Source organism: Cotesia glomerata, linkage group LG9, assembly GCF_020080835.1.
Source record: "Cotesia glomerata isolate CgM1 linkage group LG9, MPM_Cglom_v2.3, whole genome shotgun sequence".
Classification (NCBI taxonomy): domain Eukaryota; kingdom Metazoa; phylum Arthropoda; class Insecta; order Hymenoptera; family Braconidae; genus Cotesia; species Cotesia glomerata.
The window spans coordinates 291,678-303,629 of NC_058166.1; the positions used below are offsets into that span (position 1 = coordinate 291,678).

At 33.2% G+C, this 11,952-nt stretch overlaps 1 protein-coding gene and 1 long non-coding RNA gene across 2 annotated transcripts in view; one reads left to right on the forward strand and one right to left on the reverse strand.

Moving 5' to 3' along the window:
• Positions 1 to 421: 421 nt before the first annotated feature.
• Positions 422 to 11,090, reverse strand: LOC123271343 (PDZ domain-containing protein 8). The gene is made up of 7 exons (XM_044737638.1): positions 10,432 to 11,090; positions 4,134 to 5,610; positions 3,817 to 4,079; positions 3,276 to 3,488; positions 2,884 to 3,027; positions 1,406 to 1,588; positions 422 to 796 (listed from the first exon to the last, which is right to left on the reverse strand). The coding sequence occupies exons 1-7, from the start codon at positions 10,816 to 10,818 to the stop codon at positions 611 to 613; spliced, it is 2,853 nt and encodes a 950-aa protein (XP_044593573.1). The 5' UTR covers positions 10,819 to 11,090; the 3' UTR covers positions 422 to 610.
• The window catches only part of LOC123271366, a 90,472-nt gene continuing 80,728 nt past the window's right edge, over positions 2,209 to 11,952 (forward strand). Inside the window, exon 1 of the long non-coding RNA XR_006510844.1 lies at positions 2,209 to 2,225. This is a non-coding gene — a long non-coding RNA (uncharacterized LOC123271366). The remainder of the gene's footprint in view (positions 2,226 to 11,952) is intronic.

Here is an 11,952-nt window from a genome sequence, read left to right on the forward strand (position 1 = left end):
AAATTGCTAAGTTTAAAATTTGGGATCTTGTAAGTAATCTATAATCATTTTTATCTTAGCTCCTATTGGTCCTAAAAAAAAACTTTTAGAACAAAAGTTGTAGCTTACATTCTCTTCCTTCAGACAAAATCTGTCTGGTTTCAAAATTTTGATTCCAAAAAAAGTTATAAGGCTTCAAAGGTCAAAAATATGGAAAATTCCTCAAAAAATTGAGTTTTTGAGTTGGGGGCGCTGAAAACTTGGTCAAAAAAATTTTTTTTCCAAAAAAATCATGTTTGATCTTAAAGTTGAGACTTCAAGGATTCTAAAAATGCCGGCGAAGACATAAAAATAATTAGTTGCCTATTTTTAATTTGATATCAAAGTTTAAGAATTAGTAAAATTAGAAATTGTGAATTTTAAATAATTTATATCAATAAAATTTTATTTTAATAATTATATATATATTTGACAACATCGATATAATATACACTGTGCAAAACACAAGACAATATTTAATAAATAAAGCTTATATTGGTGTTCTTCGGTGCAGTATAAGTAATTATGTTTTGGTTTCTTATTAATTGCAATTGACATTATAATTTTGTTTAAATTGACGCTAAAGCAACGATTAGGCCGTTTGTTTGAACTCTTGCGCATGTTGTAAGCCCGCACAATAGTGGAGCAAAAGAACTGACAGTGCTTGAACGCGTAAATCACTCTGAGCTATCAATTTCGCGCTGTCTGAGTCACCCGATTGCGACAGCTCCAAACGTGAACTTGACTCGACGTCCAAGGCCGCCTTTAATTTTCCCATCTGGAATCAAAATTATCAAGATTAAAATTACAATTAAATTCGACGGTCTAATTTGTCTAACTCTTTATTTTTTAGAGGGTAATTTTTTAACATTTTGATGTAGCAATAATCCAATTATAAGGTAAAAGACCCAGTTATTGACACTGACCCAGTTACTGACACTTCTAACGTTATTTTGAATAAAAAAAAAAAACATTTCATTAAATAGTTTTATAAATTTTTTAAAAATTAAAATTAATTAATTATGTACGTAATTAATTATATATCCAACAGTGGAAAAAAAAATAACTTGATAAAAAAAATTCTTTAAGTCTTGACTGACTGTTTAATTTATACAAGTTTAATTTATTTTTTATTGAATCGATATTATTTTATTTTAATTAAATAATGTAAACCTAACCAATAATGAATAATTTTTATAAATGAGTGTCAGAATCTGGGCCGTCGTCAGTGTCAGAAACTACAACACAAGAAATTTAGAGTGTCAGAAACTGGGCCCTTTACTTAATTGTTTTTTTTTTTATAAATAAAAGATTCTCTAAAATGGAGTTAGGTAATTTGCTAATTAGAACGTCGAATTAATAATAATTAATTTTAAAAAATTCTTACCATAAAATTAATCTTGTCAATTCGGTCATTTGGCTCCAGGTCGCGGTACAAAAATTTACCGGTTTCTTTGGCATGAGACATTAGACCCTCGTTTAGTTCTCCAGCCACCAGAGGGCTTGCTACGCTCGGTTCTGCGCCTTCTAGCAAGTCTGGACTGATTCCTAAGCCTCCTACCAGAGAACTCTAGAAAATTCAAATTTAAGAATTTTTATTAAATAAACTTTTGACTCAAAAATAAAGTTTTGGAACGAAAGTTGTAGCTTATTGTCTCTTCTTTAAGACAAAATTTGTCCGGTTCCAAAATTTTGATTCTAAAAAAAGTTATAGAGCTTCAAAGATCAAAAACAGGAAAAATTCTTCAAAAAACTGATTTTTTTAGTTGGGGGCGCTGAAAACTTTATTAAAAAATTTTTTTTTTCAAAAAAACCGTAATGTTCTTCAAAGCTAAGGGTCTAAGGATTCTAAAAATGCCGGCGAAGACATAAAAATAATTATTTCAATATTTTTAATCTCAAGTCAAAGTTTAAAAAATTGTAAAGTTTAAAATTTGGGCCTTACAATCAATTTTAAATAATTTTTATCTCGGTTCCTATTGGTTCTAAAAAAAAACTTTTAGAACAAAAGTTGTAGACAAAAGTCTCTTCTTTCAGATAAAATCTATCCGGTTTAAACATTTCGGTTAGAAAAAAAGTTGTTGGTTTTTAAAGATAAGAAACACGGTAAATTTTTTAAAAAACCCGTTTTTTGAGTTAGGGGCGCTGAAAACTTGGTTAAAAAAATTTTTTTTTCACAAAAGCTATAGTGGATTTTAAAGCTAAGGGTCTAAAGACTCTAAAAATGCCGGCGAAGACATAAAAATAATTTTCTATCTAATTTCAATCTTCGATCAAAATTTGAAAGTTCCAAAAATTCGAAATTTTGGATCTTGATATGCTTCATAATTTTTATCTCGATAATTATCAGCTTTAAAAAAAAATTTTTGGAACAAAAGTTGTAGCTTATTGTCTCTTCTTTAAGACAAAATTCATCCGGTTCCGAAATTTTTATTCCTAAAAAAGTTATAGAGCTTCAAACATAAAAAACACGGAAAATTCCTTCAAAAACTGACTTTTTGAGTTGGGGGCGCTGAAAACTTTATCATAAAAATTTTTTTTCCAAAAAATTCATAGTGGATTTTAAAGCTAACGGTCTTAGGATTCTAAAAATGCCGGCGAAGACATAAAAATAATTTTCTGTCTATTTTTAATCTTCGATCAAAATTTAAAAGTTCCAAAAATTCAAAATTCTAAATCTTGATTTTAATGTTCCGTAATTGTTATCTCGATAATTATCAGCCCTAGAAAAAAACTTTTGAAACAAATATTGTAGAACAAAGCTTATTCTTTAATACAAAATTTATCCGGTTTAAAAATTTTGATTAGAAAAAAAGTTATAGATTTTTAAAGTCTACTCTATTAAAAATTTGATATAAAACTCACCTTTCGACTGGAACAAGGACTGGGAGGCAAGCTTCTTGATCCGCTACCACCAGAAGACGTAGGTGGCGCCAAGTTACTAGTACTTCCAGCTTTCTTAAGCCCCAGCAAGGAGTTAGCAATAGCACTGGCCTTGACAGCCACCCCCTAAATGGTAATTAATTTGTCTGTATCTAAATAAATGCTCTTAAAAATTAATGAATAATTAGCGAATTGAAATATATAACCTACAAAAATCAAAGCCAGATAAATAGTCTCGATATTTTATTATCTTTTTACAAACGTAATTATAATAAATCTAGGCTGATTAAAAAAATAAAAACAAAGCGAAAATAAATTAAATTAAAAAATGGAAGATTGTACTATGAGTTGATGTTGGTGGCTCCGAGGTATACCTGAACGTTTTCTTCACACCCGGTCAGTGATATTTCAGGATTGACGTCTCCCAGCGAGGAACTAGTGGATCCATCTGTTAGTTCATCGACTTCGAAGGCTAGGTTCGTCAGACTTTCTGCTCCGCAAGGTGTTGTACTTTGGCAACGCGCTTGACATTTTTTGTGACACACCATTCCGCAATCTCGGCATTGAATTGCATCTTTTAACCATATCTGTGAAAATTTTAAAAATTTATATCATTGTTTTATTTAAACACATTCAAAGTAATGAATTTTAGCTTGGAACAGTCTTTGCGCACGCGTAATAGCTCAGAACTGCCTTAGCGCAGATTGAAACAGTCTTTGTGCATACGCAATGCCTTGGAACAACTTCTGCGCATGCGTAATACCTTGGAACAACTTCTGCGCAGCTTGGAACAGTTTTTACGCTTGCGCAATACCTTGGAACAACTACTGCGCAGCTTGGAACAGTTTTTGCGCATGCGCAGTAGAACTTTTCTACTTTATAAAGTATTTTCACAATATCTAACCCAAAATTTACCTTTTTAGAACAAAAATCACAATGAGTAGCTCGATGAAAGTGGGTACGAATAAAATCATGTAATTTTTTTTCCCCAGCATCGCCCCCAGCAGCAACAGGAGAACTTTTATTAATTTCCTCTTTTTTAGCCGAGTCTCCATTTGCATTTCGACGCTTAGTTTGATTAGACGTCCATCTGTACGACAACAAAATGTCTCCGTAACACAAACTCGGATCAAACCCTGAGTATCCTTGAAGTTTAGAATTGAGTGACGCGAACGAAGCTAAAAAAACAGTTCCAATTACCATTAACTTTCTCAACTCTAAAATTAACTCACCTGTATCAGGAGGAAGTAGGGGATGAGGTTTCAAGTAGAACCCAGTAGTCGACGTGGAACACTGACTGAGAACAAGTTTTATCGGAACATTGAGGTACCCAAGAATCTTGGGCGCGAATTCTCCGCCCCTGAGTCTCGCCCAGACTCCGACGTTCAGATACAGAAATTCTGAGTCAATCTGATAGGTCCTGGACTCTTCGAAGGTTATCGTCGACGCGTAAACCTTCTCCTTGGTCATCGAGGTCAGGTCGTTGATGGTCAGTTCATCGGTCCAAGCATTACTAGACCCCGAGGACAGGTTGCTGATCGTCGAAATTCTTCTAGACAAGTGCTCGAAGGAATCTTCAGGTACATGGACGCTGCTCTTGCGCCGACGGAATAATTTAATCCCACTTTCCCCGGAACTGGGGGCCTCATTGTCCGAATGGTGGTCTTTGAGCTCTGAAAACTTAATCTGAGGCTCGTGTTTGCTTTTTGAACCGTGGAACAGTCCTTGCGCATGCGCAGACCCCTGGAACAGGTTTTGCGCAGGATGGAACAGTCCCTGCGCATGCGCAGCAGTTTCTTCGTCGTTTTTCGTGTATTTTCGCTCCACGCGAATAACAAACCTCCTCTGAGCGGCATTTTTTACCAATTTACCAACCTGGTTCATATTCCCGACCTTTTTTCCGTCGACGGAAACCAAGATGTCGCCCTTGCGCATTTCTGCGATCCCCGCTGCGCTTCCTGAGACGATAGTTTCAACCACAACGCAGTTCTGGCCGATTTCGGGGATTGTTTCTTGTTTAAAGACGACTCCAAGCTGGTGATTGTTGCTCTTGCTGATTATTAAGTCGAGAACCATGTAGGGGACGCCGTTGTACTGCGTCAGGTAGACCCAGGGTGTAGAATCTACGCTGATGGTGCAGTAGATTTCTATCAGCGACAAATCCTCCAGAGAAAGGTTACTCTGAGCTAGATTTAGGCGACTAACCTCCACCAGGACGACGTCCAGCTGCCCTGGAGTCAACTGAGCGCACACTTCAGCCAGGTCGATGTCCTCGTCGTTCAGCCGACGGAAGAACGGCTTGTAGCGCATCTTGTACTGCGGGAGGGTGTGCTTCCTCTGAATCGCGCGACGGATCTGAGTTATGATCGGTGCTACGATCTGGGGCTTCAGTTGACGGCCTTGAAAGTGGCTCTGGACCTCCAGTTCCAGGATCGGTTCCGTGTAGAAGCTTAATGACCAATGGGTGTACGGAATCCTGGTGAATTGAAGCCGAGCTTTTCCGGAGATTTGTTTAACTTGTAAAGACAAGTTCGCGGTTCTCCCTCGGAACATCTTGACGTCTATCGACAGCTGGAAGTTCCCGGAGTAGTGGAGGTCCAAGGCTAGGTCTAGGGTCTCCAAGAGACCAGTGTCCTTGTCGATCACTGCGTCTGCAACCTCTAGGCCCTTGATCGTCGGGAACTGGCTTCCCAGGTACAGGTCGCGAAGCTGCAAAAAAAAATTTTTTTAAACAGCTGTAGAAAATTTTAATAACATGTTAATTAGTATTTACTAGTGTAAAAAATTATTTTTGGTTGCGTTACATTTCTACTTGCGAGAAAAATAATATACTAAGCGCCACCTAGTGGCGCCTTTATAAACTAAATTTTTTAAAAATTGATTTACAATTAAAAAAATTTGAATCAAATACATTAATTAGTAATTAGAAAATTTTAATAACATGTTAATTAGTAATTACCGGTATAAAAAATTAATTTTGGTTGCCTTAAATTTTCTATTTGCGAGATAAATAATATACTAGACGCCACCTAGTAGCACCTCCAAGAACTAAATTTAAAAAATTGATTTTCAATTAAAAAATTTTTTAATAATTAGACTAATTAGTGAGTACTAAGTAAAAAATTAATTTTGGTTGCCTTACTTGCGAGATAAATAACCTACTAAACGCCACCTAGTGGTGACTCCAAGAACTAAAGTTTTAAAAAATTGATTTACAATTAGAAAAATTTTAATTAATTAGACTAATTAATGAGTACAAGTTTAAAAATAAATTTTGGTTGCCTTACATGTCTACTCGTGAAATAAATAATATACTAGACGACACCTAGTGGCACCTCCAGGAACTAAAAATAAAAAAACTCTAATATAATTCAACTAAGGTAAAGGGCCCAGTTTCTGACACTCTGAGAGTGACGGCAGAGGTTATAACACAATAATTATTACAATATTTAATTGGCGTAAATAATTTTTGCACGATAAAAAAATTTAGAATTTCTTGAAAAGATTATCAACGCAAAAGAATGATATGGGACTAGTTTATAATTTAAATTAATGTTTTAAACAGTAACGTTGTAAGACCTAGTTTCTGATACTCTAAATTTCTTGTGTTGTAGTTTCTGACACTGACGTCGGCCTAGATTCTGACATTCATTTAGAAAAATTATTCATTATTGGTTAGGTTTACATTATTCAATTAAAATAAAATAAAATCATTCAATAAAAGATAAATTCAACTTGTATTATAATTAAAACACTTTTTTTATGTTAAAAAAAAATTTTAATGTTAATTTAACTCTACGATTATAAATAAAAGCATATTATTATAATATATTAAGTATAATTTTAGATCTTTAGATTTAGATCTTTCAGTCTGTGTCCCTAAATGTGCGTAAATTACGGCAAATTAGTATGAATTAGATCGTTCAGTCTGTGTCCCTGAATTTGCGTGAATTACGGCGAATTAGTATAAATTAGATCTTTTAGCCTGTGTGAAATATTTCTGAAAAACGATCTTTTGGGGTCTCAAAGGTACAAAAAAAAATTTGAATCCTCTCCGACTTCCGGAACATCCCCTAATGACTACCCTTAACTTTAAAGAATTCATAATTCTGTGACTATTAATAAGATCACGCCAATCCTTGCTGAAAATTTCCATTTTAGGGTGTCACAACTATTAAAAAAGTTTGAATCCTCTCGGACTTCCGGAACACCCCCTAATGGCCACCCTTAACCTTAAAAAATTCGTGTCTAATGAAAAGATCACGCCAATTCTTGCTGAAAATCTTTATTTTGGGTACTAGAAGGTGTAATTAAATTGGAACACTTTCCGACTTCCGGAACACCCCCTTATGCCCCCCCCCCCCCCAATGACAGCACCTATCATTAAAAAATTTTTTTAATAGTTGTAAGATCCCAAAATAAATATTCTCAGCGAGAATTGGCGTGATCTTTTTAATAGACACGAAATAATGAATTTTTTTAACGTTAAGGGTAGTCATTTGAGGGGCATAAGGGGGTGTTCCGGAAGTCGGAGAGGGTTCCAATTTTTTTTATACCTTTGAGTACTCAAAATAAAGATTTTCAGCAAAAATTAGCGTGATCTTTTTAATAGAGACGGAGTAATGAATTTTTTAAAGTTAAGGATGGGCTTTAGGGGATGTTCCGGAAGTCGGAGAGAATTCAAATTTTTTTTATACCTTTGAGACCCCAAAAGAACCTTTTTCAGAAATATTCAGCGTGATCTTCTTAATATCGTTGAAATTATGAATGAAAAACGATTTCGTTTCACGAACGTTCGGAACTTCAGGTACATCATTAATGGGGTCATTCGAGTAATGGATTTTAAATAATTATAAATAATGGTAAATTTGGAAAAGTTAAAATTTTAAAAGTTAATTATGTAAGTTTAAACATTAATGAAGGCATTAAGTACAAAAAAAATTAAGAAAACGGTTGACCCTGAAGGCCATCCCTGCAACTTCCCGCTAATTCCATACTTAGGCGCTTAAAATTGCACCAATGACGTTTTTGAGCTCTTCGAGCTCAAAAATACAATTTATGGGTTATTTTGAGCTCTCCGAGCTCAAAGAGATTGCTTTCTTATGCTTTAAAGCTCTACGAGCTCAAAAGTCTGATAGAGATTTGATGACACTATTTTTTGAATTTTTAAACCGCAATAACTTTTGAATGAATAAACCGATTTTTACGCGGTTAGAAGCATTCAACGCAGTTTTTTAAGCCTCACAAAGAATCTCAAATTTTAAATTGATCGCGCTAGGAATTTTGGAGTTATTCCGAAAAAACACTTTTTTCGGTTTTCTTTCGTTCACGATATCTCTCGAACGAATCAACCGATTTTGACCGGACTGACGGCGATCGACGTGGTTTTTTGAGGTTAAGAGCTGATTAGTTTTTGGAATTGAACCTTTAAGCCGTTTCCAAAAAAACCACATTTGAAAAAAATTTTTTTTTTCAGTTTTTTTTAGATTTCTCAAAATCTATTGATCTGAATCGGTCCAAACAGTTTTCAAAATCTAAAATTAGTCAAGCCCTTTCGAATGACACCAACCGCGATAAAATCGGTCAAGCCGTTCAAAAGTTATAAGCGGTTCACATACTTTCACACACACACACACACATACAGACGCCGTGACAACCTCGCGGGGATCTTCGATTTTCTTAGCGGGAAGTTAAAAAAAAAAGGCCATTCGGCAGCCGAAATGGAAGTAGATTTCACATAAAGTAAATTTTCATTATAAATATTAATAATAATTTATTTATTTATTAATTATATATAATAATAACAACATAATTTATTTATTTATTAATTATTATATAATAACTTAAAATTTTTACATTTATTTTCTTTTACGAATTTTTATTTTCAATATTTTAACACAAAATTTTAATTTTATATTATAACATAATAAAATACAAAAATTCGATAGGTTATTTCATTCAAAAGGTATGCGCGAAAGAATCAGCCGAAAAGTAAATTTTTAGGATTTTGAAAATTTTGAAACCATATAATTTCTGAACTACTTGACCGATTAAGCTCATCTTTGAACTTGGCCTTGGTATTTGTCTAAAAATGAAGTATGTTGAGTTTGAAAAGGATCCATTAACAACTATAGACGCTATCGTCCGGATAAGCCGCGTTATATCGTATATATATATATATATATATAAATACATACATATATATATATATATATATATATATATATATATATATATATATATATATAAATACATACATATATAAACTTTTGAACTAATGGCATTTTCTGAACCAGCTTGACGAACTAAGTCAGAAAATACCAAAATTTTTCAAAAGTTGCGTCATGAGGACAAATGCAATAGTTAGATTTCTATGAAATCTACTAATTAGGAAAACGGTTGACCCTAAAAGCCATCCCTGCAACTTCCCGCTAATTCCGTTAATACCTGGCTGCTTTTTTGAGCTCTTCGAGCTCAAAAGTACAATCTGTGTGTTGTTTTAAGCGCTCCGAGCTCAAAAAGATACCTTTTCTATGCTTTTGAGCTCTTTGAGCTCAAAAGTCTGATAGCAGTTTCATAGAACACTATTTTGAATGTTCATACCGCAATAACTTTTGAATGAATGAACCGATTTTTACGCGGTTGGCGGCATTCTACGTAGTTTTTTAAGCCTTATAAATAATTTCTAAGTTTCAATTGGTCAAACTATAAATTTCGGAGTAACTCTGAAAAAACACTTTTTTCGGTTTTCTTTCGTTCACGATATCTCTCGAACGAATCAACCGATTTTGACCGGATTGGCGGCGATCGACGTGGTTTTTCAAGGTTGATAGCTGATTAGTTTTTGGAATCGATCGGTTGAGCCGTTTAAAAGTTATCCCAAAAAAACCACTTCAGAAAAAATTTTTTTTCCTACTTTTTTTTAGATTTCTCCAAATTTCTCAAAATCTATCGGTCCGAATCGGTTCAAATTAACAGGAAATCTAAGTTTGGCGAAGCCCTTTCGAATGGCACCAACCGCGATGAAATCGGTTCAACCGTTCAAAAGTTATAAGAGGTTTACATACTTACACACACACATACATACAGACATAGTGACACCCTCGCGGGAATAGTCAGAAAAGCTTCCTAGGACTTCAAAACGTCGAGATCTGATGAAAACTCGATTTTCGAAAATCGGGGTAAAACCAATAACTTCCCGATTTTTGAAAATTTTCAATTTTCTTAGCGGGAAGTTAAAAATTCAATAGTTGTACTTTAACTATAATTACAAATTCTGTTAACCCTCTTCCTTATAGTCCCACTAATGGGGTCTGTTACCTTATTTAATGAACTGTTTTTTTTTTTAATTCAAAATAACGTTAAAAGTGTCAGTAACTGGGTCTTTTACCTTAACTCCGCAACAAAGCGTCCTACGGAAAAATACTAAGATACCAAAATTGTAGCCAGTTAAATTTCCTACAAGATGAATACTTAGACGTCGAAATACTCCAGGCGCTTTTGGAGATAATCGACCTAGTGCAAACCTACCTGGACACTGTCGAAAACTCTCCTTGTGGTACTTTGCGTGAGCAGTTCTTTGAACTCGTTGTTGAGCTTCCGGGTGAGCCACAACCTGACCCGCTCGGCGTTCTTCAGCTCGTTGAACAGGAACTGCAGGGTCAGGTTGATCGCCAGGTTCTCGTTACCCTGCGACGGGTAGTGCCCGCGGGACTTCTCCTTAAGCTCGTCGATCGACTCCAGGAGCTGGTCAGGTAATTCGGCTTTTCCATAACACTTGGTTGGCTTCTCCGGAGACTTTGACTCCGGTCCGGACTCGAAGTACTTTTTCACTAAATAAAACTCGATCACCAGGGTACATATCACGCCACATGAAAATATGATCACAGCCAAAATTAGCATCAGGAAAAAGTCCATAGTAGTGGGACAACATTTAACTACTTATTTAAATACATTTTTATTTTCCGGGAAATGTTTTCTTGGTATTTAGTTTATCGGTTCAATTAACGATAATTAATATGGTTGATAATGAGAACTGAACTTTGGACTAGTCAGTAGATACTTTGTTAAAAAATTTTTGGGGGTAATTGTATATTTATTGTATTAGAGACTGTATTGATTTTTCCGCCATTTTCAGTCGGAAGTCTCGATAAGTAAAACAGGGCGTGATTTTATCGGTATTAGGTAATTGAATTTTCCGACTTTTCCGAGTTTTCATCAAAAGTTGGAACATTTTTTTTTTAATAAAATTTAAAAATTTTTTTTTAATTTTCAGGATAATTTTTTTGAATTTTCAGAGTTTTCATTAGTTGGAAAAACTGGAAAATTTTTTTATTTATAAAAAATTGAATTGTTTTTTTAGTTTCTGAAGCTTGTCAAATTTTTTTTTGTTAAAATAAAATTTGTTAAAAATTAATTAATTTTCATTGAATTTCTTTTAAGAAATTGAATTTTCCTGTAAATTTTCTTTTAATTTCATAAATTTTAAAATTTTCATGAAAACTTGAAAATTTTTTTTTTACAAAATAAATTATTTTATTTAAAATTTTTTTAAGATTTTTAAGAAAATTTTTTTTTGTATTGAATTTTCCGAGTTTTCATTAGTTGAAAAATTTTCTTATGGAAAAACTGGAACATTTTATTGTTTAAAAAAAAAACTGAATTTTTTTTTTAAATCTCTGAAATTTGTCAAATTTTCTTATTTGCAAAAATAAAATTAATTAACTTTCATTAAATTTCTACTAAGAAACTGAATTTTCCTCTAAATTTTCTTTTAATTTCATAAATTTTTAAATTTTCATGAAAAGTTGAAAATTATTCTTTATACAAAATAAAATATTTCATTAAAAATTCTAAGATTTTTAGGATAATTTTTTTATTGAATTTTCCGAGTTTTCATTAGTTGGAAAATTTTCTTTTAGAAAAACTGGAAAATTTTATTATTTATAAAAAAAACTGAATTTTTTTTTAATTTTCTGCAACTTGTCAAATTTTTTTTTTTGTAAAAATAAAATTCATTAATAATTGAATAATTTTCATTAAGAAACTGAA

Excerpts from the sequence above, each read along its gene's own strand:
- LOC123271343 (XM_044737638.1), bottom strand. The coding sequence starts at position 10,818 with ATGGACTTTTTCCTGATGCTAATTTTGGCTGTGATCATATTTTCATGT. Across the intron at positions 5,611-10,431 it reads GAGTTTTCGACAGTGTCCAG|CTTCGCGACCTGTACCTGGG; the intron begins GTAGGTTTGCAC and ends TTTTTTTTGCAG. Across the intron at positions 3,028-3,275 it reads GGTGTGAAGAAAACGTTCAG|GGGGTGGCTGTCAAGGCCAG; the intron begins GTATACCTCGGA and ends ATTACCATTTAG.